The sequence below is a fragment of the Chlorocebus sabaeus genome, chromosome 21 (assembly GCF_047675955.1).
Source record: "Chlorocebus sabaeus isolate Y175 chromosome 21, mChlSab1.0.hap1, whole genome shotgun sequence".
In the NCBI taxonomy this organism is placed as follows: Eukaryota; Metazoa; Chordata; class Mammalia; order Primates; family Cercopithecidae; genus Chlorocebus; species Chlorocebus sabaeus.
Window position 1 is genome coordinate 45274200 of NC_132924.1, and position 25954 is coordinate 45300153.

General features: G+C 37.6%; 1 protein-coding gene and 2 long non-coding RNA genes across 4 annotated transcripts in view; 1 reads left to right on the forward strand and 2 right to left on the reverse strand.

The window, feature by feature from the left end:
- The window catches only part of LOC119626258 (uncharacterized), a 93245-nt gene that overhangs the window by 29293 nt on the left and 37998 nt on the right, over positions 1-25954 (reverse strand). The window lies entirely within an intron of this gene.
- Positions 10874-17533, reverse strand: LOC119626259 (uncharacterized). The gene is made up of 2 exons (XR_005242442.2): positions 14742-17533; positions 10874-13346 (listed from the first exon to the last, which is right to left on the reverse strand). It is a non-coding gene; the product is annotated as an uncharacterized lncRNA (long non-coding RNA).
- On the forward strand, positions 17678-24229 carry SOSTDC1 (sclerostin domain containing 1). Its single transcript, XM_007981988.3, has 2 exons — positions 17678-18474; positions 21010-24229. The coding sequence occupies exons 1-2, from the start codon at positions 18270-18272 to the stop codon at positions 21423-21425; spliced, it is 621 nt and encodes a 206-aa protein (XP_007980179.1). The 5' UTR covers positions 17678-18269; the 3' UTR covers positions 21426-24229.

The window sequence follows — 25954 nt, forward strand, 5'->3', positions numbered from 1 at the left end:
TCCATGTGTTCTCATTGTTCAACTCCCACTTACAAGTGAGAATATGTGCTGTTTGGTTTTCTGTTCTTGTGTTAGTTGGCTGAGAATAATGGTTTCCAGCTTCATCCATGTCCCTGTAAAGGACATGAACTCATTCTTTTCTATGGCTGCATAGTATTCCACGGTGTATATGTGCCACATTTTCTTTATCCAGTCTATCATTGATGGACATTTGGGTTGGTTCCAAATCTCTGCTGTTGTAAATAGTGCAGCAATAAACATATGTGTGCATGTGTCTTTATTGTAGAATGATTTAATATCCTTTGGGTATATACCCAGTAATGGGATTGCTGGCTCAAAAGGTATTTCTGGTTCCAGATCTTTGAGGAATCACCACACTGTCTTCCAAATGATTGAACTAATTTACACTCTTACCAACAGTGTAAAAGCGTTCCCATTTCTCCACATCCTCTCCGGCATCTCTTGTTTCCTGACTTTTTAATGATCGCCATTCTAACTGGTGTGAGGTGGCATCGCATTGTGGTTTTGATTCGCATTTCTCTAATGTGTTCTGTTCAGTGTTAAAACATGTTTTAAAAGCCTCAGTAATCTCTGGTAGTACCATCACAGGAGTGGGTTGAAAGTTCAGTGACACAGATGTGAAGGCCAGAAACAGCCATCTGTACACGTAAATATTTAGTGCAGGATTGTGGGGCAACAGGTTTATTTATTCATTTATTGAGATGTTGGGAAGATTAAGGCAGTGACACCAATCATGCACACTAGTGTACTGTCTGTTTTCTATACCCCATCCTCATGTGGCTGTCACCTTGCTGATAAGTAAGTTGGCTTAATTTTTTTCTAAATTAAAAAAAAAACTAGATCATTTTGTGTCCCCTAAAAATACCCATAATTAGAAGCAATTACATTGTTGATGCCGGTTATCCTGGAATTAGGATATAACCCCAACTATTTAAGATTTATGGCAATGCCAGTGTTTGGCTATTACTCTGCTGTGACAGGCCTCTATATGGAGTGTCACCAGTCTCTGTTAACTCCAGTTAGTAAGCCAAGAAAAAGCATCTGCTCCTCTACTGTGGATCTTTACATTTATATATATTTGGCTAATTAAATCATAATCATAACACGTGTGAAGAAGAGTAGGAAAAAGATTAGTCTCTTGTAAATCTGTAATTCTCCTGAAACTGAAATGTTAACTGACAAAAATCAGTGAGAAAAGGCTAGATGTTCAGTAGGCTTTATTTTAAAGTTTGCTTAATTATTTGGGAAATATAACAAAACAGATCATGACCTTGTACTTTATACGAAAAGAATTAAAATGGACATACATATTTATCTGACCCTGATGACAGAGAAAGCCTTATACCCATGAAACTATAGTCAGAAACCATAAAATGCATGATTTAGATATGTGATCATACATACCCATGCCCACACAGAGACATAGACAAACCTTATATGTAAAAAGCATACACAACTAAGCCTCAAAGCAAAGTCTAAGACAAAGGTTTATGTGTGAGTAGTTTATTTAGAAATATGATCCCAGACAGCAGGAATGAGTCACGGAAGGAGGGAGATAGGTTAGCAGAAAAAGTTAACAAAAGGATGCATTGTTCAGTTGGCCACCCTCTATGCGTCAGGTTACTCTAGCCCTAAGGATGTTCTGAGAAGACTCAGAAGGTCCACTTGAAGAAATAAAGAAGAAGCTCCATTGTTCCCAGGCCTTAATAGTCAATGATGGCAGCAACCAAAGGATATTGACTCCTCCATATTTTCAGGTTGCATCAATGAGTACAAGTGAGTTTTGGGAGATATCCTACTGTGGGGTGAGAGAAACCCCAGAGCAGAAAGCAGGAGGCTTGGGATAAGGGGCTTAAGCAGATGCACTCAGACTGCACCCAAATGAAATCAGGCAAAGACGGAAGGAAGCTGAATATTACAGCAGTGGCTGGAATAAGAGATGACACTGGACTGGAGGACTAGGGGTGGGCACCAGCATGCTCAATATAACGAACCAACAAAAAATTTTATAAGCATAATTAAGCAGCAAATCCAACTGGAAAATTATTTTCTATTTATGATAAAACCAACACTAAACATCCACAGAAAGAATAAAGTAAATACGATTTAAAGATGAAGAGGCAAATAAAGAAAGAAAAAAACTCATGATAAACATGAAAAATGATCCCATTCATTAACAATCTCTGAGATGAAAATTAAATATTTAACATATGTACTCTTCACCTATTCAATTGGCAAGTCAGTTAAAAAATATTATTCTCAGTTTTGGGGTGGTTGAAAGAAATGAGCACTTTCACATGTGGCTGAAGACTGTCTATTTTGTTATTTCTGAAAACAGCTTGGCATAATTCGCAAACGTGCTAAAATGAGCACAGACAATAATCAAGAAGCAATTCTCTATTAAGCTTTTAGAACTCACAGAGAAATCAAACTGTGAAATTAAAAAAATAGTGAATTGGCAAAGGAAATGCAAATAGCTAATCAGTAAGTGAAAAACTAACCAAATACAATAACGAGAAAATAAATGAAAATTTAAACATATGACATTTCTTATCTATTAAAGTTATTTATTTATTTATTTATTTATTTATTGAGACAATTCTCACTCTGTTACCCAGGCAGGAGTGCAGTGGAGTGATCATGGCTCACTGCAGCCTCAACCTCCCAGGCTCAATCGATCCTCCCATGTCAGCCTCCTGTTTAGCTGTGACTACAGGCATGCACCACTATGTCCAGCTAATTTCTCTATGTTTTTGTAGAAATATGGTGTCACTATGTTGCCCAGGCTGGTTTTGAAGTCCAAGGCTCAAGCAATCCTCCCTCCTCATCCTCCAAAATTGCTGAGATTACAGGTCTGAGCCACCTCACCAAGCCCCCAAATTTTTATCAACTAAAATTCTGGGATGTTTTCACATTGGCAATGCTAAATGCTGATAAGAGTGGGACTTACACACTGCAGGTATATGTGTACAGCAAACACTGAAAACAGTTTGGCACCATGTATCAAGCATCATTGCATCCATTTTAAAGAAAATAAGAAATACAAATATTTATACACAAAGATCTTTGCTTAGGTGTAATTTAAATTATCAAGGGAAGAGAGATAATTAAAAAGTGTCTATTTGAAACACAACTATGTCATCAAAGTTTAAATGAAATACTAGAATCATTCCAAGTTAAGTCAGGAACAATGTAAGATAACCCATCATTACTGCCATGTTTTAACATTGGTGGAAAACTTTAACCAAAGGGATAAATAACAATATATGAGAGAAACAAAAATATAAATATTGAAAAGGAAGGAACAAAGTTATTATTATTGACACATAATAGGATTACCAAAAAACATTGAGAAAACTGAAAAAGTATTAAAAAGTATTATTACTGTGGTCAGTACAAAATCAATTATTGAATTCAAAAGCAGTTCAACAAACATTTGGAATATGTAATGTAAGAACATCTGATTTCAACAGCAGGCTAAAACATAAAATAGCTATGATTAAACTTAAGATGTATAGATATAAAGGAAACTATGAAATTTGATTCAAGGGTAAAAATAAATGGAATAGGCTGGGTATGGTGGCTCACGCCTGTAATCCTAGCACTTCGGGAGGTCGAGGCAGGCAGATCACCTGAGATCACGAGTTCGAGACCAGCCTGACCAACATGGTGAAACCCCGTCTCTACAAAAATACAAAAATTAGCTGGGCATCATGGCGGTTGCCTGTAATCCCAGCTACTTGGGAGGCTGAGGCAGGGGAATCACTTGAACCTGGGAGGTGGAGATTGCAGTGAGCTGAGATCACACCATTGCACTCCAGCCTGGGCAACAGAGCAAGACTCTGTCAAAAACAAAAAACAAAACAAAAAAAACACATATAAATAAATAAATAAATGGAATACATGAATAAAAATAATGGATAGAAAGAGTAAATATTGCCAAGATTTTATTTAAACACTCTTCCTAATGAATCTATCAATTCAATATCATGTCAACAAAATTATCAATGATGCACCTACATAGCAGCTGTTATCTCTCAGCATACAAGGATGATCTTTAAATTTACTTTGTCCTTAAGCATTTCTGAATTGTCCCATCTCAAAGATGGTATTTCCTTTGAAAAGTTACCATTTTCATGGGAATAGATCTTTGGCTCATTCCAGATGATTTGGAAATCCTAAAAACATTTTAAGTTCTGGTTCAGTTTACTAATCTTTAGCCTAAAACCACTGCTGAATAACTGCCATTTTCATTTCCATACTAAAGATGTTTACCCTCTAGGATTCAGGCAATGTTTGAATTTCTGTTTTCAAAGTGAAGGAATTGAGCTCTCTGTGATAACCTTTGTAAATAATAACGGTTACTTAGGAACATCAAGCAAAAAAGAAGTGCTGTTCAGGGGACAATTGCATTCATCCATTTGCTTATCAATTTAGTCAAAAAATATTGAGCACCAACTTTGTCCCAGATAAATTCTTCGTCATGTGGGAACCAACACTAAACAAACTAAAGTCCCTCCTTTAGGAGTTTACATCTGGTAGAGTGTGTGGAGTGAGAAGAGACAAAAACAAAGGGAACAAAGAAAAATGTGAATGGTGAGGTGTACTATTTTAATTTAAGATGGCTTCATGAAAACCATTCAGATATAGTGACATTGGACAACAGTTATCCAAGGGAGGGATGTTTTGAGCAGAGTGATGCTGCTAGCGCAGAAGCCCTGGAATAACTATTTTTTGTTTGTTTATTTGTTTTTTGAGACGGTCTTGCTCTGTTGCCCAGGCTGGAGTGCAATGGTACAATCTAGGCTCACTGCAACCTCCACCTCCTGGGTTCAAGTGATTTTCATGCCTCAGCCTCCTGAGCAGCTGGGATTACAGGTGCCTGCAATGACACCTGACTAATTGTTGTATTTTTAGTAGAGACGGGGTTTCACCATGTGGGTCAGGCTGGTCTCGAACTCCTGACTTCAAGTGATCTGCCCACCTTGGCCTCCCAAAGTGCTGGAATTACAGGCATGAGTCACTGCGCCCAGCCCCTGGGATAACTGTACATCTGAGACAAAAGGAAGCCCAGCGTAGCTGGATAAGAGTGAGAAGAGGGGACAGGAGGAGGAGATGGGGACAAATAGGTAGCAAGGGATAAGATCACTCACAGTGTGTAGATTAAGATGATGGAAAGCCACTGAAGGATGATGAACAAAGGAGTGATGCCTACAGGGTGGAAGCAGGTAAGAGTCAGGAAGTTTTGAAATTGTCCAGGTAAAAGATGATGGTGTCTTGGACCAAGGTAGTAATGAAGATGGTGAGAAATGTTTGGACCCTGGATATAATTTGAGGGGAGAGCTGATAATAGTTGTTGGTAGATTTAAGATATGTGTGCCAGAAAGAGAGCCATCAGGGGGTTTTTGATCAAATCAATTTGGTATGGTATTCAATCATAATCATGGAAGGTATGAAGACATTTCTCAAATATCATTGTATTATTTTGAGAACAGGCTAGATGAGAATGAATAACTGTTGCAACATTGTTGGGATATTAAGGTGAATAAAAGAATGATTTGTTTCTTTTTTGGAGACATAGAATGTCGTGTGAATATCTTATGTCTTCCCTGGCCCTCTTTCATCTCCGATTGGAGACCTATGATGTGCACAAGCTTTACTTCTAATCACCTCCACAGTTTTTTTCCCTCTTTTTCTCTTCTCTCTCTGGCTCTCCATTCCCCCTATTTTTCTTTCTTTCCTTCCCTTTATCCTTCTCCTTAGTTTTTCTTTCTTTATGATAGTCCTGATCGACAGAAGTAATGGAACAACCTCTGAGCTTTTTGTCCAGCACTGTTTTCAGTGCCAGATAGCTTCTCAGTGCTCCATAATGTGAATTGAAACGTGGTCATTCTATGTTAAATATTTTGTCTTTAACTTTCTTCTACAGTTCCTCAGAGTTATCTATTTAAGACCCCAAACTGGTCATGTCACATCTTTGCTCAAAATTCTTCTAAGGGACCACACTGACTTTAGAATAAAATTCAAACTTCTTTGGAGGGCAAAACATGGTGATTTAAAATCTTGGTGTGCTTATCCATTCCTCATCTTTTCTAGCTACTCCATGGAGGTCTTTCAAGACAAGCAAAGCATTTTTAATTTTCTCTAAAACTGGTCACGTTTCCTCTCACTGCCAGATCTGGGTGCACCTACTATTTCTTCTGTCTCTCGAACACCCAACTTACTTGCTTTTGTCATCTGCCTGCTGCTATTATCCTCAATGTTCTGCTCAGCATTCACCTCTACTTGGAATCTTTTTGGCCCTCACCAAAAGGCTTTGGGTCCTACCTCTGTTTTCCTTCGACCCTGCTCTTACTTAAAGCACTACAAAGCAATTATCTGCTTAACTGACTGTCTGTGCCTTATGCAGTTTAGGGGAGGTAGTTTAGTTCCATAACTGCAGGGCAGGTCACAGTCTCTAGTACATAAGAAGCACTCAATGTAAGTTAGTTCAAATGATGAGTAAATGAAGAGAAAAAAAGAAAGCATATTATGAATCCCACAGGGAAAAACCTTATTTCTTTGTCACTGATAAGGGAAACTGATTTTAGATCGAACACGGGGGGGTTAGCGACGAAGATGAGGATTTAAGATGTAAATTATTGAAAGGCTGTAGGCCTTGTTTTGAATCATACGATGATTTCACTGGATCAAAGGGTGTTTGGCAAGCAGGAACCCTGAAACTGTGCCAACATTTCTGAGCTGATCTGCTCAAGAGCAAATAAATTTTAAGGAACTGTAATTATCATGTGCATTAGCCACCTTTATAATTGGAAAGGCAAAATAGCACTGAAACGGTGCTGTAAATGACAATATTTATGTGCTTAAGGGTTGTCTTTAAAGACTCAATCTTACAAAGATTTCATCTGCAGGGATACAAGCCTTTCAAGTGCTTCAGCCATTGACGTGTATGGTATTTGGAGACAGAGTCACCCTCGGGTGTGGCTGTGCGCAGTTGTATTTTGTTTTGCTTAACTTCTGAAGCCAGCCAGATTCCTGGGACTACCAAGTATGGCAACAAAACTAGCAGAACAGTTAGATGGTCACTAAACAGCTTGCATAGTCCTGGCAGGAGTGGACTTTCTACAGTCTGTTTCAAGTTCTTTGGCTGTTTGTCAGAGAAGCCTGGCTTCCCCAGCACTGGCGGAACGACAGCCCCCAAGTGCTATATAAACATGCTGGAGGTTCGAAAGACAATATGAAGTGTGAGTTGACATCATAAAGTTCTAGGCTATAAGACACTTTTAGGATCCTCTTTGTCTTTCCTTGTTGAAAACAATTTTAATCAATGCCTCTAAATTAGAGAATAATGGTTAAATTGTTTCCATGAGATTTGTAATTGAGTTAATCTTTTGCCAACTTTAAACAAGGTTAAATCCCTCAATAAAGATTGTAAAAGTATCAATTAAAAGTAAAAGCAAGGACAAACATAAAAGTAAGAGTCTTAATGCAGGCATTACTTCTTCATAAAGCATTTTTTACTCTTCATAATAAATTATTAAATCTTGTCTCTTCATATGTATTTCAGACATTGCTTGATGCCAGTGTGAAAACAAAGTGATCAAAGTGATATAATAAATCTGACAAGCCTGGCGCGGTGGCTCACGCCTGTAATCCCCCCGCACTCTGGGAGGCCAAGGTGGGAAGATCACTTGACATCAGGACTTCGAAACCAGCCTGGCCAACATGGGAAATCCCGTCTCTACTAAAAATACAAAAATTAGCTGGGTGTGGTAGCGTAAGCCTGGAATCCCAACTACTAGGAGGCTGAGGCATGAGAATCGCTTGAATCTAGGAGGTAGAGGTTGCAGTGAACCAAGACTGTGCCACTGCATTCCAGTCTGGGTAACAGAATGAGACCCTGTCTCAAACAAACAAACAAACAACAACAACAACAAAACTAACAACTTGAGAGTCTAGTAAAGGTATGGTTTACTTTTGTTGAAATTCTTTTTTAAATAAAAGAATGGATACCCAAAAATTCCACAGGTAACTGTGTCAAGATAAAAGAACGTCATTTCAAATGGGCATTTTCTCTTTCTGTCTTTCTTTCTTTTTTTGATGGAGTCTCACTCTGTCGCCCAGGCTGGAGTACAGTGGCGTGATCTTGGCTCATTGCAGTCTCAGCCTCCTAGGTTCAAGTGATTCTCGTGTCTTAGCCTACCGAGTAGCTGGGTTCATAGGCACACGCCACCATGCCTTGCTAATTTTTGTATTTTTAGTAGAGATGGGGTTTCACTATGTTGGCCAGGCTAGTCTCAAACTCCTGACCTCAAGTAATCCACCCCACCTTGGCCTCCCAAAGTGCTGGGATTACAGATGTGAGCCACTGGGTATACATTTTATAAGCCTGTACGAATACATCTACACAATAGTTCATCCTACTTGAGAATTACTGAACATAGGGAGTGAAATTTTAAAATCTAGGAGCATGATTAGGTGACTGTAGATATATAAAGGAAAGTCTTAAACCAGTATAATAGGTTTCTAAACCAAGGTCTATCATAATAATGTTGTAGAAAAACATCCTCATGAAATTGCTTCAGTAGCTGGACAGATTCTTTTCTTTACATTCTGGGGTACCTATGCAAGATGTGCAGGTTTGTTACGTAGGTAAACATGTGCCATGGTGGTCTGCTGCACCTACCAACCCAGCATCCGTTAGGGATTTTCCCTAATGCTCTCCCCATCCTGGACAAATTCTTGAGCTCTGTTTTGATATGGTTTGACTGTGCCCCATCCACATCTCATCTTGAATTCCCACATGTTGTAGGAGGTACCCAGTGGGAGGTAACTGAATTACGGGGCAAGTCTTTCCTGTGCTGTTCTTGTGATAGTGAATAAGTCTTGCGAGATCTGATGTTTTTAAAAAGAGGAATTCCCCTGCACAAGCTCTCTCTCTTTGCCTGCTGCCATCCAAGTAAGAGGTGGCTTGCTCTTCCTTGCTTTCCACCATGATTGTGAGGCTTCCCCAGCCACGTGTAAATCCAATTAAACCTCTTTCTTTTGTAAATTGCCCAGTCTTGGGTATAGCTTTATCAGCAGCATGAAAACAGACTAATACAGTTTCTAGTTGTCTCTTAGACACCTTCCCTTAGATTCCCATCAGCAAACTAACTTCATCTTAACTCAGCCCACACTCATTATTGTCCCAGACACCTTTCTCCTGACACTAGTCTCCCATTCACTCAGGTTTAAAACATCATTTTCACTTAGGACTCCCTCTCCAATTACCTACCAACCTAAACTCCACAGTATCTCTAATCTCTGTCCTAGCTTTTCCTCTCTCCTTCAAGTTCAAGATTATATTCTTTTTCACCTGGGCTCTCACAATAATGTTTCCCCTCCCTGTGTTCTAATAAAACCACACCTAAACCATCTTACACGTTGCAGCTGGATTCAGCATCCCAAAACATAGTGTTGATATTGTCCCTGTTTCAAATCTGTCAAGGCTAGAGGAAATTTCAATTATTAAAATAACTTTGGAAAACTCTTTGGCATTATCTCCTAAAGCTGAACACACACACACCCTATATTGCATCCATTTCACAGTTAGATATATATCAAACAAAAATGTATGACCATATACATAAAAGAAAGGTACAGGAGCGTTTATGGGAGCATTATTCATAGTAGCCTCAATTGGCATCAATCCAATCTAGTAGACTGGATGAATAAATTGTGGGGTGTTCATGCAGTGCAATACTACACAACAGTGAAAAAAAGTCAGCTTTTTTACATCAGTTTCTAAAACAGTCAAAAGTAATAACTGGTGTCAGAAATCAGGAGAGTAGTTTATTTTAGGGAGAAGACAGGAAGTAGTTTCTAGAATGGGACAGGAGAGGAACTTCTGGATATTGGAAATTTTCTTTTCTTTTTGTTTTTCGAGATGGAGTCTTGCTCTGTCTCCCCAGGCTGGAGTGCAGTGATGTGATCTTGGCTCACTGCAACCTCCGCCTCCTGGGTTCAAGCAATTCTCCTGCCTTAGCCTCTTGAGTAGCTGTGATTACAGGCATGCACCACCAAGCCTGGCTAATTTTGTATTTTAGTAGAGACAGGATTTCATCACATTGGCCAGGCTGGTCTCGAACTCCTAACCTCAGGTGATCCGCTTGCCACAGCCTCCCAAAGTGCTGGGATTACAGGTGTGAGCCACTGCGCTCAGCTGATATTGGAAATTTTCTATCACTTGACCTGGGTGGAGGCTACACTCTGCTTTCCCTTTGGGAGAAGAAAAATAAACACACACATCCACACATATACATCCTTCAATAGCTCTCCATTGTCTAACAAAGAATGTCCAAACTTCTCAAATGCAAAGCAAATTGTAGTCAATAATCTGTTCCAACCTAACTTTCCAATCAATGGAGTCAAATTTCCTTCCTTCCCAATGCTGACCCCCTCACTCCAGCTATGCTATTGCTGTGAAACCCCGTACGCCAGCAGTCCCCAACCTTTTTGGCACCATGGCCCTATTTTGGAAGATGATTTTTCCATGGATGGGGCCGGGGATGGGGATGGTTTCAAGATGAAACTCTTCCACCTCAGATCATCAAGCCTTCCTTAGAGTCTCATAAGGAACATGCAACCTAGATCCCCCACACGTGCAGTTCACACTATATAGGGTTTGCGCTCCTATGAGAATCTAATGCGCCGCTGATGTGACACGAGGAGGTGCTCAGGGGGTCATGCTCACTCCCCAGCTGCTCACCTCCTGCTGTGTGGTGCAGTTCCTAACAGGCCATGGATCAATACTGGTCTGTAGCCTGAGGGTTGGTGACCCCTGCCCTACACCACAGATTCCACCTGTATATAACTTGGAAGCAAATTATTTTATTTAAAAAAATGAAAATTGAAATTGGAAATTTCTGCAAGGACTTTTTTTTTTCCAGGAAAGACTGTGGCATTGTTGGGCCAAATCCTACTAAATTCTTGGATTCTCCAACATCCTGACACACCAGGGAACTTCACACTGTAAAGTCTCTAAGCCCAAGTCTCTACCGGTGATGTAAGATCATAACTGACTTAGGCCTTGCCATGAAGTCTGCTGGTACTTGAATAAGGGACCCCTCAGGGAAAAGTGAACAACACTGCATGTGGCCAGGGCTAGCAGCCCAATTTGACTGTGGGATGTCATTAAGTCTGCTGGACAATAATAAAAATCACAATGATCCAAGTATTTTACCTAAATCTGGGTCAACGCTGATCTCTGAACAAATCAGAAGTGGCTTCCAGAATTTCTAATGAGTGATAGTACTACTGTAGGTAGTAATTTTTATGGTTCTCTGTGTCCGTTTCTGTGAAACAAAGCATTAATCAGCACTGAGGGACACTGAGAGTATCCAGTCCCTAGGGAGAAATAAATATAGCAGAAACAAACAGGTTAGGGTTTGGGCCTCGCGGGTGGAGCTTCAGGGCAGGACTTCCCTTTGATTCTGCAAACTGGAAGTATTTGGAGCACAGGCCCAGTTAAATAGACTAGGCAATCCTCATGGAGATCATGAGTCTAGGCTACAGTTATGAGGGCATGTGTATATCCTATAACAGTTTACTTCAAACTTTAGCATGCTTAAGAACCACTTGGAAAGCTTGTTAAAATACAGTTTCCTGGGCTCTAGCCCAAGGGATTCTGACTCATGTCTGAGGTCAGGCCCAGAATTTGCATATCTAACAGGCTCTCAGGAGAAACATTGTTTTAGACCAACTATTAGCCTGGTGGAACGAAACTAATTCCAATCTGCATTCACCACTGGGGGCAGGATATTTAATATGCTGCCAGCCTTTGTCAGATTTAGTTCAGGGACTGTTGGACTGAACGCACAGAATGAGGGCATTGATTCCTATTGCGTAATGTAATAAATTGAAGTAAAAAGGACAACTTCCTACTGGCGCTAGTTTGTGCAATCGGATGGAAGCCCTGTCCCTCCTGTCCTCACCTACTCCCTAGCACTTGCTTGTGAAGTTTCTGGGTTGGGGAGGTGCTGTTGGCATCTAGTGAGTACAGCCCAGGGATGCTGCTAAACATCCCCCACAACAGAACTTTCCAGCCCAAAGGTCAATAGTGTGGAGACTGGAGGAACCCTATCTAGATCTCCATCTATTGGATTTGAGATTCACTTGGGTTTTATATCAGGTTACACAGGGCATTGTAAGCTGGGTTCTCTAAATTAATGTTATTCATGGTGAGGTGGTTTATAATAAAGGAAACATTATATTCAACAAATAAGACTAGCAAGCATTCAAACAAAATACAAATAAAGAGACAACTAATGAAGGTGATGAGGGAGAAAGAAAGAAAATTGTACAGGAAGAGTAGGTTAAGGGGAGTGCCTTTAGTAAAATTCTAACCAGGAACTTTCTGGAACAGGAAGAGAGGGTAGGCTTCATGTCTCATTCAGCTTTGCCTGGATGACACCATCTTTAAAAAGACTGGGCACAATATACACTAATATGAAATGAACGAAAGTCATTAGTCCATTCTCGTTTTAAGGATTTTTATGAAGAAAGATTCTATGGTAGTTTTTGCGTTTTTTCTAAACTTATAATAGCTAATCACTTTTCCATTTAACAGGTGCTATTCTCTTAAGGGGAATGCTCAGAATAGTTTTAAGCCAGAGAGGAGAAGTAATAGTTTATTCTTGTATTCAGTAAATGTTTTTTGTTTATATATATGGAAATTCCCTTTATCGGTGATTTTGCTTTCCTTGGTTTCACTAAAGGGAAAATTCCAGAAATAAACAATTGATAAGTTTGAAACTCCACACCGTTCTGAGTAGTGCTATTAGTCACTTACTGACCATCTAGGTTATCAGATCGCCTGTTGTGCATCAAAGTGCTGTGTGCTCAATGAACTCTTATTTTACTTCATAGGTGCCCCAAAGCGCAAGAGTAGTGATGCTGGCAATTCGGGTTTGCCAAAGAGAAGTCGTAAAGTGTTTCCTGTAAGTGAAAAGGTGAAAGTTTTTGACTTAATAGAGAAAGAAAAAAAAAATCGTATGCTGAGTTTGCTAAGATCTATGGTAAGAAAGAACCTTCAATCCATGAAAGAAGAAAAAAAATTCCTGCTAGTTTTGCTGTGGCCCTTCAAACCGCACAAGTGACAGCCACAGTACATGATAAACGCTTAGTTAAGATGGAAAAGGCATTAAATTTCTGGATGGGAGAGATGAACAGAAATGTGTTCCAAATGATGCCAGTCAGGTTCAGAACTGGTTTCAGGCTTTCACTGGAGGTGTTGGAACGCATGCCCTGGAGATAAAGGGTGCTGTTGTATTCTGATGCATCACCTGTTAAAAATTAGAAACAATTGATTGGACTAATTTTTTTAAGCCTAATGACATTTATCTATTATCTCTTACTTTTTGGCGTAAACAAATCTCCCTTCTCTCAGCTTTTTGTTCTTTACCTTAAATAGGGTAATCATATTTTTGTTCAGACGTCTCTAGTCTTTCCAAACTCATGTTTATAATTTGAAGGCTATAATATAAAACTGTGCTCCTAGATTCATATTAAATGGCTATTTTTTCCACATTTCTTCTGTGCCAGGTTTTGTGTTAGACATTTTCATATATTTTTGTTCCTCTGTGAGGTAGGTAAGTGTGGTCATGTTTTGTAGATGAAGAAACTGACTAAGAGAGTTTCAGAAAGTATAACCGACTTGAACAATACAGAAGTTAGGGAGCTGACCCCTGGACAGCTGAGAATTCACATATAACTTCTCACTCCCCCGAAACTTAACTACTAATAGTGTACTGTCAACTGGAAGTCTTACCAATAACATAAACGTTGATTAACACATATTTTGTAAGTTATATATATATAATATACTCTATTCTTAAAGTAAGCTAGACAAAAGAAAATGTTATTAAGAAAATTGTAAGAAAGAGAAAATACATTTATTCTTCATTAAGTGGAAATGGATCATCATAAGACATGTCTTCATCTCCACTGTCTTCACAGTGAGTAGGCTGATAAGTAGGAATAAGAGGAAGGGTTGGTCTTGCTGTCTCAAGGGTGGCAGAAGTGGAAGAAAATCCAGGTATAAGTGGATCCTCACAGTTCAAACCTGTGTTGTTGAAGGGTCAACTGTATATCCAAGTTCATACATATTGTAAATGGTAGAACTAAGATTCAATTTCAGATCCAAATTCAGATTTTCAAATTCAATTTCCAAGTCATATGATAAATGATACTATTTAGAAAATCATAATTGGTTTCCGGCTTTTATAAATCAAACTGCTAGTAGTAATTCTAATACCATTATTTGATTGTTAATAATGCCACCACAGTGATGGCTCAGCTGAGGTCTATAAAATAAATCTTTAACAAAATTTTCTATTTTTATTTTATTTTTCTTGCAATGATGCACAGCTGAGAACAGAAAATAAGTCTTAACACTCTCCCAAAGAGTGCAAGATGCACAGTCACTGTGTCTAATGATTCCACATCTGATGCTCTCAAGGCCCTAGCATTATTCACAAAATGACGTAATTACAAATAACATTGTACTGATTATGTTATGTAACAAATTATCCCAAAACTTAGTTAAAACAACAAACATTTATTATCTCATAGTTCTTGTGGGTGCCTCTGGTTGGATGTCTCTCCTAAAGTTTGCATTCAGGTTGTAGACCAGGGCTGCAGCCTCATCTGCCTGTGAGAGGATTTGCTTCTAAGCTCACCCATGTCATTGTTGATGGAATTCTCAACTGTTTGGCTGAGGGCCTCATTCAGTTCCTTGTCGGTCACAGGCATCAGTTCCTTGTTACATGGACCTTCCTATGGGGAAGTACACATTATGGTAGCTGGCTTCCACCAAAGCAAGCAAGAGAGTGAGAGTAGCCAGAAAGACGGAAGTCACAGTTTTTTGAAAACCTAATCATAGAAGCCACATCTCATCACGTTAGTATGTTATACTAATTAGAAGTTAATCACTAAGTTCTTTCCACACTGAAGAAAAGGGGATTGCTACAAGGATGTGAATATCATGAGAAGGGGATTATTAGGAGCCATCTTAGCGACTGCCTACCACAAATACTAGCCAATCTCTTTTTAATGAAAGAATATTTTTTCTATATTTCTTAAATACTTAATTTAACCACTTATTCCACAATACCCATAAGATAGAAATGGTTCTTCTTTCATAGGTCTTGCCAAGTCATCAGGTAACTAGCTGCTCTGACACATGTATGCTGGATTGAGACGAGCAGATAGAGGGAAGAGAGGCCAAGGCGAGTTTTCTCAGTGCTAGTGCCGTCTAAACTGAGACTGGAAGGAAAAGTAGGTGATTAGTCAAGGAAGAGGGTGAGGGAAGAGTGTTATAAGCAAAGGGAATAACAGGTACATACTAATGCCTGAAGATGAGAAAGAATCAATTTCAATATTAAATATCTATATTCATTCTTCTCGGGTTATTATAGTTTGTGGTTATCCTTCACTTGATCTTAGCCAAAAGGCCGAGAAGCAATAGTTTGTGGTTATTTTTAATGGAGCTCTTTTAAACTGATCAGAATAACTGTTAAGTATTAAATTTATGATTATTTCTATTTTAGCAAAGTAGTTTTCTTTCTTTTTATTTATTGATTTATTTTGAGACAGGGTCTCACTCTTGCCCAGGCTAGAGTGTTGCAGTGCTATCACAGCTCACTGCAGCCTCAACACCCCAGGCTCAAGTGTTTCTCTTGCCTCAGCCTCCTGAGTAGCTGGGACTACAGGCATGAATCACCATGCTCAGCTAGTTTTTGTTATATTTTTGCAGAGACAAGGTCTTACTATGTTGTCTAGGCTGGTCTCGAATTCCTGTGCTCAAGCGATCCTCCTGTCTTGGCTTCTTAGAGTGCGCAATTACAGGCAGAAGCCACTGCACCCAGCCTCAAAGTAGTTCTCTAGAGGTCTGTCAGGTAAATTGGGTCCAAGAACTCTGAGTTTGTCCTGTCCACATGCACAACGACATTGCCTTCTCTTCTAATTTTGCTTCTGCCTGAGGTGATATCCTAAGGTTCAGCCTACAAAATACTAGGTGCAGCAGATTTAATAACTGTGCATGAGTTTGGTCAACCTCATTAGCCCAACCTGATAATTAAATTCCAATTAAAATATCCCCTGCTCGTGACACACAAAAAAGAAAGAGCAGTGAGGAACAGATTAGATTATTTTGACCTTTTAATTTCCTTTAGGCATTGGGTCTGTAGGTCAATGATTAATATTAACATGCTTTGTGTAATTAACATCAAGTCCCTTGGTAAGTAGGACAGAAATTCTTCATAGTTAGTGTTTTAGAAGGATGCCTGTAATCTCCATTTGCACAAAATAAACTGACATATGATTTTCCAGGAAGGATGTTAGAATAAATGACTATTTATCCAATCATAGGATAGAGATATATTGTTAGTAGGGAGTATATGTCCATTAAATTGATTGTCTGACTCTGGTTTTTAAACTTTTTATTATGTACAATTTGGAACATACACAAGAATAAACAGAATATAATACTTTACCATCCTGCTCTAACAACCATCAACTTATAATTAATCTTTTGCCACTCACACCTCTAACCTCCTCATATTGTTTTTGAAGCTTATTCTTGCTTATTCCATATAATGTAAAAGAGTATATAAAATCATTTCATCTAAGGATATTCCAGTATATACCTCTGATAGAGAAGCAGTAATTGTTTTAAATCAAAACTACAGTACAATTTCTGTCCTAAAAAAGAACAATAATTTATTGGTATTATAATACTTTTCCTTTATTCTTATTTTTACTTTCTTTTGTAGTGAGATAGATGATAGATAATTAGTGGTTAAATTGGGGGTGATTTTACCCCATAGGGGTCATCTGGCAATGTTTGGAGATATTTTTGTTACCAACTAGGGGGTGCTACTGCCGTCTAGTTGGTAGAAGCCAGGGAAGATGATGAACACACAGGACAGTTCCCCAATAATAAAGAACTGTCTCTTGCAAAATGTCCGTAGTGCTTCTATGGAGAAATTCAGGTAGGCAGACAGATAGATAGACAGACAGATAGGTGAATAGCAGTTACAATGGACAAAAACTTATACAGAAAAGAGATACAAAATTAGGTGATTTAGGTAGCCACACAAAGGACAAAAATGGATTTATAATTGAAAAGGTGATTCAGAATAGTTATTCCAATTGAGATGTCCCATCATGAAATAGAATTTTATGACTGTTTTAAAGGGATTATCAGTGGCCTATAATTAATTAATGGAACACGTGTTCTGGGTGTAGGTAAAGTAATTCAGAAAAATAGGTTTCTTACTTGGGCAGCAGAGTCAAAGGAAGTAATGAGCAAAATATTTAGTAAATATGAGTAGATTCTGTGTTCTGAAAAAATCTAGAAAAAATTATTTTGGATTCACTAAGCAGTCTGTCACAAATGGCTTTGTTTTATGTAAAACAGCGCTATGGATATTAATGCTTGTGACACATTTTTATGATGAAAATGAGTATTACTTACTTTAATGTAGACAGAACTATGCTCATTATTCTCCACACAGAACCCCTGGCAATAATTTACCTAGCAGCACAGTAGTTCATGCAGATCAAAGCTGCATTATTTAAGCATGTCCAGGGGGCAGGTTTTAGTTCTGTGGAAAAAAAAAAAATACTGGTTTGCTTCTTGAGAGAAAGCAATGTTTCGCTAACTAGGTGCTTCATGCAAGTCCTACAATATTTAAACTCACACGAATTCCTCCTGTTACCTGGGAAGAACTCCCTTCCTGACGCAAATACTCTAAAATCTGAGGGAAGTATAGAACTGTGGGAAAGCCAGTCTCTTCAAATGAACAGCGATGTATTTTCGTTTAAATTAAACCCGAATGTTAACTAGACTCAGGAAAGGAAATGGCAGAGGAGAGTCTGTCGTTGATATAGAATGTGCCTGCCTGCGTCGGCTCACAGACAAGTGATGAAGCCCAACTCTGAAATTTCAGGCAATTTGTATACCAAGCTCCTCCTTTTCTGCAGTCTTCTTTTCCATTGGTAAAATTCTTTTGCAGGGTCATGTAGGGATCCCACCCCTTCTCTGTGTTTTCACTCTGAAGCTCTACACAACTTTACACCTGAATGAACGCCAAACCTCTGTGGATATATAAAGGGAAGCTTGAGGAGGAATTTCACAGATACAGTGCAGAAGCAGAGGCAAAGGAATTAACCAGCTCTTCAGCCAAGCAAATCCTCTACTCACCATGCTTCCTCCTGCCATTCATTTCTATCTCCTTCCCCTTGCATGCATCCTAATGAAAAGCTGTTTGGCTTTTAAAAATGATGCCACAGAAATCCTTTATTCACATGTGGTTAAACCTGTTCCAGCACACCCCAGCAGCAACAGCACGATGAATCAAGCCAGAAATGGAGGCAGGCATTTCAGTAACACTGGACTGGATCGGAACAGTAAGTGTGTTTTACTTGTACAGGTTTGTTTGTTTTTTTTCTTTTCTGGTAGCATTAGCTCACATTGCTGTAGAATTGTTTTATTGGTAACTAACCTGAACCATATATATTTTGTGAAACAATTTGGGAGTAATCTGCCGCATGCGTAGGCTGGCATTCTTCCCTATGTAGTGATTTTAAAGTTAACCTAACTAAAAGAGTGGTTTAATAATGCAAGCACAGACTGAAGTTTTATCAAACATCCACAAACAAAACATTTCCAGGAATTAAACTATGGTTCTGTCAAAATCATGCAATATGAGAGTTTTAAAAAGTATTGTTTTAGATAGCTCAAGTTCTGGTTGTTTTGTCAATTTATTTCAGGGCGTATGCAATTTTGGTAAAGTGTATAAAGGTAGCTAACATGTATTATTAGTTACCATCCACAAATACATATAGGGAATCACAAAGGAAAAAAGGAAGCTTCCAGGAGAAAAAATTTGTTTACATTGGATTTCTAAAATATGCCTAGTGAGATAGTCAAAAGTTTTGATGAAGCTCAATATAAAAGAGGGATAAACTAAAAATTTTGGAGAATCATATTTTTCTAAACTAATTCCTTGTTGTCCCATTCAAAATTTAGATAATTGTATATTTCTGTGACAGACTGGGGACTTTTTTGTAACTTAAGAGATTTAAAACAACAGCTTAGTTGACACACTAATTGACCACTGGTTAGGGGGATTCAAATTTCCCCTAACTTTTATTTCCATCTTTTCCTTTAGAAGAGGCCACATGCTAATAATCAGGTTTTGAGAGAGAGAGAGAGAGAGAGAGAGAGAGAGAGAGAGAGAGAAACAGTGAACAGGAAATCTTACACAAATCTTTTGCCTCTCCTTCTTCACTCCATTCAACTATGAAAAGTAGTTTTGACCTTTGAAAAGTCAAAGCAAATATGACTGTTAATGTCTAAGAAAGCTAAGATGTTTTAACTTTCATGAAGATGGTTGTTTTTAAGTACACAGGACATATCTGATTATTATTAGATTACTGAGCAATGTGGTGGGTATTCGTTGTCAATGAACTGTCACTGCAAAAATGCCAAATCTGTATATACACAGGAACAGAAAGCTTGACAAGTCAAAATTATTTCTGGCTATTTCCAGGTGCATTCCTGAGGCAGCTGCAGGAAGGTGAGCTGGAGGCAGAATCAGGCACGCTGAGCACACTGTCCAACCAAACAATTTACGCTTTACATTTTAATCCCACAATTCTAGATTTCTATGCATGCATGTGTATATAAGTAAGTTTTTACGCAAATGTCACGTTCCCCTTAAGCTATATCTCTTAACTCAGAAGTACTAGGATACAGAGATGAAGTGAAACTCCTGATTCAGTTCTACTTTGACTTAGCTTTCAGTACTCTTTCTAGAACCACTTCAGTGTCCCTTATCATTTCTATTTGTAAAATGTCAGCAGCCTGCACTTTTAAACATCCTTTTTTTTTTTTTTTTCCTGGTTGGCAAGCCTTGATTTCTTTTCAAGCTTGTTATAGGCAATTCTCCTCAAGTTTAGATAACAAAGCAAGGGTAAGGAAAACTTAAAATATTTAAAGATTAATTTTTGCTTTAATTACATAAGGCATGTAACAAGAAACAGCCAATTAGAGAACATACCTATCAAATCCAAATAACTAAAACAAAAAGTTTGCCATGACCAATATTCAGGAAATGAACACCGTGGTTCCTTTTGCAGTTGTAAATCAGACATGTTAGGCATTTTTCTGCCATAAAATTCATGGAAATGTAGCCAAGTTGTTATGGCAACCATACGTTCCTGATTTAGGGGCTTTTATATTCTTCGAATCTTGAGTTGTAGTGGCATTTTGCATTTCAAACATCTTACTGTTTGTATTTTTTAAAAGATAGTTTGGGAATTTATGTTTAAAACATAGTTATTAAGTTTGATATGCAAAATGTCAGATGTTGTACACATATGCATGTATGAGTCTCTGCAGCGAAAGTCTAAAATTGAAATAAAATATTACTGAGAGCATATGCATTATACACAATATTTCAATGGCCCTACCACATTCTTTTCAACAGATTTTTAAAAAGCCTAATTGAAAACACTTGCAGACATTAACCAATATGACCCTTGAGAAAGAGAATATTAAAGTATACTCTTTTAACTCATTGAATAATGAATACTTACACGTAAATGGAAGAGCTGCTAACCCCTTATTGGAGAGTGAGACTAAGAAAATTGGATTTTCAAACACTCTAATGAGCAATCAGCTAATGATATATATAAAAAAAATCGGGCCTACATTTTTTTTCCCAAAAAAGTTTTAGCCATGTAAACTGATGATTTTCATGAAAGTGTCTCTATCCTATCCAGGCAGATTGTTTTCATTGTGAAAATAAAGTAGGTGCTCACTTTCTATTTGGCAATTTTCTATCATTTGGCTATTATTTTTGTCATTGCGGATCACTTTTTAAAAGGTCTTCATTTGCATTTTTGTCTCTGATGCACATTCTTTTTTGTTTCCTGCAGCTCGGGTTCAAGTGGGTTGCCGGGAACTGCGTTCCACCAAATACATCTCTGACGGCCAGTGCACCAGCATCAGCCCTCTGAAGGAGCTGGTGTGTGCTGGTGAGTGCTTGCCCCTGCCAGTGCTCCCTAACTGGATTGGAGGAGGCTATGGAACAAAGTACTGGAGCAGGAGGAGCTCCCAGGAGTGGCGGTGTGTCAATGACAAAACCCGTACCCAGAGAATCCAGCTGCAGTGCCAAGATGGCAGCACACGCACCTACAAAATCACAGTAGTCACTGCCTGCAAGTGCAAGAGGTACACCCGGCAGCACAACGAGTCCAGTCACAACTTTGAGAGCATGTCACCTGCCAAGCCCGTCCAGCATCACAGAGAGCGGAAAAGAGCCAGCAAATCCAGCAAGCACAGCATGAGTTAGAACTCAGACTCCCATAACTAGACTTACTAGTAACCATCTGCTTTACAGATTTGATTGCTGGAAAACTCAAGCCTGCCATTGCTATTTTCTCACTTGAAAGTATATGCTTTCTGCTTTGATCAAACCCAGCAAGCTGTCTTAAGTATCAGGACCTTCTTTGGGAATAGTTTTTCCTTTTCAAGTTTTTCAAGATGTAGGTATATCCATGAATGCAATTTGCATTTAAATTCCACGTATCCTGTAGTTTCAATTCCTCATTGTTCTTAAAAGACTGTTGATACTATATACATCAGTGAATCATTATATTTTAAAACAGAAAAGGGCTTCTCAGATACCCTCCATCTACTGGCCCATCCCATATCCTAAACAAAACCCCTTCAAAACAGAAAGGTTAAAAAAAAAATTGTTGTCATGAATTTTCGCAGTAACATTTCAGAAAGGTGCTTTTTTGGTACTCTTCATGGGAACAGTTTAGCAGCCATGAGTGATCTTCCTTTGAAAGAGAATGAAAGACCTTGTGACATTTCACTTCAAAAATAAGCCCTGTAGCTCTTTACAGTTGCATAGTATGAAATTATACCCTGCATGCTGACCCTCGCTTGGAATGGAATGCCAGAAATGCATGGCAGCGGCTAATAAGTAAAGCTGATTAACTATTTATTTGTCAATGTTATTATTTAATGAGCTTTCACATGTGATTTTTTTTCAAAATGTTAATTTTTTAATGTTTTGGAACTTTTTCATGGACCTAAATATTTTCCTATATGACTTGTGGTTGACCTTGAAATATGAAAATACATGTTGTAGATATGTAAAATGATTATTTTACTCTCCTTATTACATATATGTTCATGGTGAACTTTATCCATAGTATGGATCTTTTTAAATCAATAAGATGCTTTGTAAAGTTGAAATACGTAATACTTTCTTGTTTAATCTGTGCAATCAGAAGGTGTTTTGACCTTCAATTCAATCGGTTTCTTTTAACAAAAATAAACACTGCTAAAAGTTATTGTTGTTGCCTTTAACATGTATAAAGGGTGCAAAAACTGTAGAATAAATGTGTAAGGGTAATTGCTTTTTTGTTTTCTAAGTCACATTCAAGCTTTGACAGAGGTATCTATTCTATGAGAGAGAGAGGGAGACATGGAGTCCATCTCTTCAGTAAATGGGAGGTTGCAAAACTTGGGTGTCAATCCAGCAATGAGTAGTCATGAGAATATCAAATTTACATACACCAGTGGATGCCAAGTCTGCTGCTCATTATAATCACCTGGGGGAGATATTATGAGACCCAGTGCCCAGGTTTTCATCCACATTACATAAGAATTTCTTGGGGGTAGTGCTCAAATATCAGTAGGTTTTAAAGTTTTCCAGATGATCTCAATGTACAGCTAAATTTGAGAAAGGAAGGAATTGTGAAGAAATCAATATCTTATGTTGGAGAACATTGAATACTATTGTATGGCCCACAAACCAAAAACATGAAATAAAAAAAGGAAACAAAAGCTAATTTTTCAGTGTTTTCAATGTTAGCATGTTGTTATATTAAGCAACATAGTTTCTTGAAGCAGATTATACAGTTGAAGGACGGTTGTGTCGATTCAATCAAATGATTGACTTCATCACTCTGAATGAAGAAAACCAAAGAGGCTCATGATGTATTGGTAATATTTCCTGGGTTTTGCCTTTTGGAATGCTGAGCATGAAAGACTCCTTAGCACTTTTTTTTGTAGTAGATTGTTCTTTTTGTAATTACAAGTCTGAAAATCACATGTAAATTACATATAGCGTACTAAGCTAAACAAGAACATTAATATTGTTGCTTCCCTGTGAGAAGTAGAAGCATCTAAAAAAAACTCTAGATTTTATAATAATGCTAACTGTTATACCATCAAATAAAGAAACAAATCATAGCCTACTACTGATTTCTCCTTCAGTCTTAATAAGCATCTTATTTCATATTATATCATCATATTACTACATGAAAAATTCATAATAAATATAGGTTGAATATACCAAATATGTCTTGTTTCATATGTCTAATTTACCCGTCCATCCTCTATGTGGGATATTTAAGATAACACAGAAAACTTCAGATACAGACACTTTGGCCATTTCTTCCTTCTCAATAAGACAGCACCTTTTACAGAAGACCTTAGAGACGGTCTCAAGAATTAGTGTGCCTTAAGATCTGAGGCATAAAAACGACTTGATCTGACAACAGCTTTTCACAATCAAGAAGACTATGTTGTTGTGTTTTACTAAAACAAAGGTTTTGGTGATAATAAAATGCTAAAATCTTCAGTGATTTGATTCCTAATAGGGTATTAGCAAATGGATCATAAATATACTAAGAAAAAAGAAATGTAATGAAACAAGCTTATAAATAAGACTTCTGTAGTCTCTGCTAAGTTTAAAATTGGATCTATTTCTAATGATCACATTCAATTACTGATCTGTTTCAGGCCATGTTACATTGATGACGCATTCATTGTATCATCTTTAACATCAAATGACAGGAAAAGGTCAGCAGTCGATAAGAAAGGCCTAGAATAAAATCAGTGTCTCAGTGAAGTAAAAATTAAAAGCCAAAAGAAAGAATAACTTTCAAGTTATTATTTTAAAATACTAAAAATCGTATGTGCCTCAACTGCTAATTATCTTTTGTGTTTTACTTTCAGTTAACTCATGTGTTCCAATCTGATAAACTGCATAATTTTACTATCACCTTAGTAACTATCATCTCAAAATGGTAGATTATGATAATTTTAGCGTATTCTTACCTCTAGTTTACATTCATAAAATCTATCCATGAAATGATAGAAATTTAGAGGTGTTCTTAATTAAATTTAATAAGCATATTAAATTTAATGAATTATTAATTTATTAAATTTACTTTGGCCACTATACATCAAAGGCTTCTTCAAATGGTTTCACAGACACATAGACAAATGAATAGACATAAATATATTGATATTTATAGATAAGTGTACATTGACATATATATCAATAATAAGAATGAAAGAAAAATTAATAGCATATACACAAATGACTAATATATAGTATGCTAGACTTAAGCCAAACATGGACATATAACCTTTAAAAATATCTATTTGCAGGCTGAGCACTGTGGTGCACACCTGTAATCCCAGCACTTTGGAAGGCTGAGGCAGGCGGATCACTTGAGGCCAGGATTTCGAGACCAGCCTGACCAACATGGTGAAACCCCGTCTCTACAAAAGTACAAAAATTAGTTGGGCATGGTGGCATATGCCTGTAATCCCAGCTACTCGGGAGACTGAGGCACGCTTGAACCTGGGAGGTGGAAGTTGCAGTGAGCCAAGATCACCACTGCACTCCAGCCTGGGCAACAGAGCGAGACTCATCTCAAAAAAAAAAAAAAAAAAAAAAATATATATATATATACACACACACACTCACACACACATATACATATATTTGCAAAAAAGTTAATATTTTAACTACAGATCATTTATATTTATTAATTTGTGTTAGTTACAACCAACCAATAACTGGCAACACGCTGCTGGCCATGTTTATTTTACTATATATTTTTTGAAAAGCAACCAAAATTAGAATGTGTGTGTTAAATACAAGACACTGAGCCTTAATTCATTTCTGCTCTATTATCAAATGAGTAAGGTTTTGCCAGGAGATCTTGCAGTATCATCCATCCTATAAATCACTATTAAATATCTACTATACTGTTAAAATGTGGTTTTTACTATGTAACATAATCTGTTTACTGAGCACGATGTTTTTAATAGATGCTCAGTGGAATAGTTATATTAAGAAGTCATGAGTAGAGAGAATAATATTTAGCAGCAGCCAAATCAGAAAACTTCCAAATTTCTGAATAAAATTAAAACTTTTCAAAGCTTAAATTTAGTATGTTGCAAATTTCTGAATTTGCAGTCACCATGAAATTTTAGATATCAAAATATAATTCATTATATTTGGAATTAAAACATGATTTAGATTTAATTTAACTCTGAAAAGTACTTTTTAATCTTAAAATGAAAATTCACTCCATGCCCTAAATTCGGCATTTATATGCTTTATATGATCATATCATACTAATAAAAAATGAAATGTATGGCAAGGTTTTGATGGAATCCTTGAAGATACTGAGAAGTAGTTCAGCGGGGAGATGACTTAGGATGCTCAGTGTGAGAAAGCAGCATTCTCTTGTTAGAATGTTTCCTTCCCTCAAAGGCAGATGGAGATGACTCTCTTCTTGGTTTCATTGGAACCTACTAAAATATAGCTCTATGTTGAATGGAAATGAGTCTAGATTTGTGAACTAGGTAGACATTTGGTCACCAGAAATCTCTGTTGCATCTGCAAAGAGACTCACTGAAATAGATATCCCAAAAGACACTGTGTTTGTCAGTGTCATTTTGAGTTCCACTGGTGCATCATTCTTAATATAATAGCTAATTTCACATTTGGTGCATTTTCCTGCATATTTCGCAAATTGTCTTGAAGAGCTGTAGGGTAACAAC